This window comes from Penaeus monodon, chromosome 15 (assembly GCF_015228065.2).
Source record: "Penaeus monodon isolate SGIC_2016 chromosome 15, NSTDA_Pmon_1, whole genome shotgun sequence".
Lineage (NCBI taxonomy): Eukaryota > Metazoa > Arthropoda > Malacostraca > Decapoda > Penaeidae > Penaeus > Penaeus monodon.
In genome coordinates, this window is record NC_051400.1 from 1,931,166 (window position 1) to 1,932,690 (window position 1,525).

Below are 1,525 nucleotides of genomic sequence, written 5' to 3' on the forward strand. Positions count from 1 at the left end.
CAGTGACTTAGTTTGCATGGCAGCTGGTATAGCAGACATTTGTAGGCAACACAAATTATACACAGACAAATTTTGGTTGGATCACACCTGCCAAGTTAAACTTCTGAAGGGTGGTGTGACAAGCCTAACACTTTATTTTTGCATGACCTCGGTAGATCTGTCGCCTCCAGACCCAGTGGGGACCACATGAGAATGCTTAGGTAGTGTGCACTGTTACTTCTAGTTGTCTCTTAATATATATCTACTAATACCCATATAAGCAGCATAGTATTACAATTGATGCTTTTCAATTTTTGATAGACATATGACAGTGAAATTAAAGTATTATCCTTTGAATCATTTTAGTTCACCTGATTTTTGTGTATGCCGTGGTTTAGCTTTTGAGACAATAAAAGAAGAGAAATTAAATTGATAACTGTAACTGAAAAGGACAAATATCATTAGGTGTGGGCTTGAGGTTTCCAGTGCCCTGGCCATGCAGTTGTTTTGGCCCTCTGAACTCAGAAGTCACACTTGATATTTTACAGCTCTTCAAACAAAACACCAGTGTCACCTATAAGCTCAAGCAACCGCTTCCCCCGAAATGTGCCCAGTCGATCCACGTTCCACAGTGGACAGAATCGGCAAAATAACAATACGTACAGGGGAGTTGGTGCCCCTCTAACTACACAGGATACCAGTGCCCTCTCTTCCACGAGTAGGACCAGTTTCTTCTCAAAATTGTCATCTAAATTTTCAAAACGGTAAGTTAAACAAGCATTGATGTGGTTTGACCAGACCTTTTTGGACTGTTTTTTCTATTAATTTTAATTTCCTTAGTGTTTGGTTATGCTCAGTTTATTAAGAAATATCAGACATCTCACCTGTGATTATAGTACATTAAACATAGGCAAACAAAAATGATAAGTCAGTAAATTATACTACATTTATATTCTTATCAATAAGTTTGTTATGCCATTTAGATGTAAGTTATCTTTTGCTTAGAGATTATTTAAAGATCTTAGTAAGTGTCATTGAATTTCTTCATATTTGTTGGACTGCTTCACTGAAATAGAGGATGGCTAGAATACAGAACACTCACTGCATGCTGCAGATTGGTTTAGAGCTAAACTATATGTATATAGTTGATGCAGAACTTGCTTCAGGTTTCACAATATTACTTTTTCCCCTAATTTACTTAAAAGTTTATTGACATGGGTTTCCCCTTTTTATGTAGCATGTTTTATTCATTTTATTATTTTTTCCCCCTTTTTTATTTCTCAAATATTTTGCAATATATGACCTTTACTTCACATTACAAAACCACAAAGGGAAGTAGCTCCTCAAATGTCAAGATCAAAGACAGGTTATGGTTTTCTTTATTTAATGTCATTTATCTATTTTTAGTTCTTTTTGTTTTGTTGTTACCCAAGGCACAAACTAATACTGTTGCCTCTATTTTTTGGTGATGTGTTGACTTTTAATTTTCATTCTTTCACTTCCCTGTTTTTACATTTCTTTAATTATACAAGTAACCATTTCCCCT

At 35.1% G+C, this 1,525-nt stretch overlaps 1 protein-coding gene across 1 annotated transcript in view; it reads left to right on the forward strand.

Moving 5' to 3' along the window:
* The window catches only part of LOC119581628 (MAP/microtubule affinity-regulating kinase 3-like), a gene marked incomplete in the record, with an annotated part of 89,364 nt that overhangs the window by 77,602 nt on the left and 10,237 nt on the right, over nt 1-1,525 (forward strand). The window contains 1 exon segment of the mRNA XM_037929749.1: nt 528-743. Within this exon segment, the coding sequence (XP_037785677.1) occupies nt 528-743 (216 nt within the window).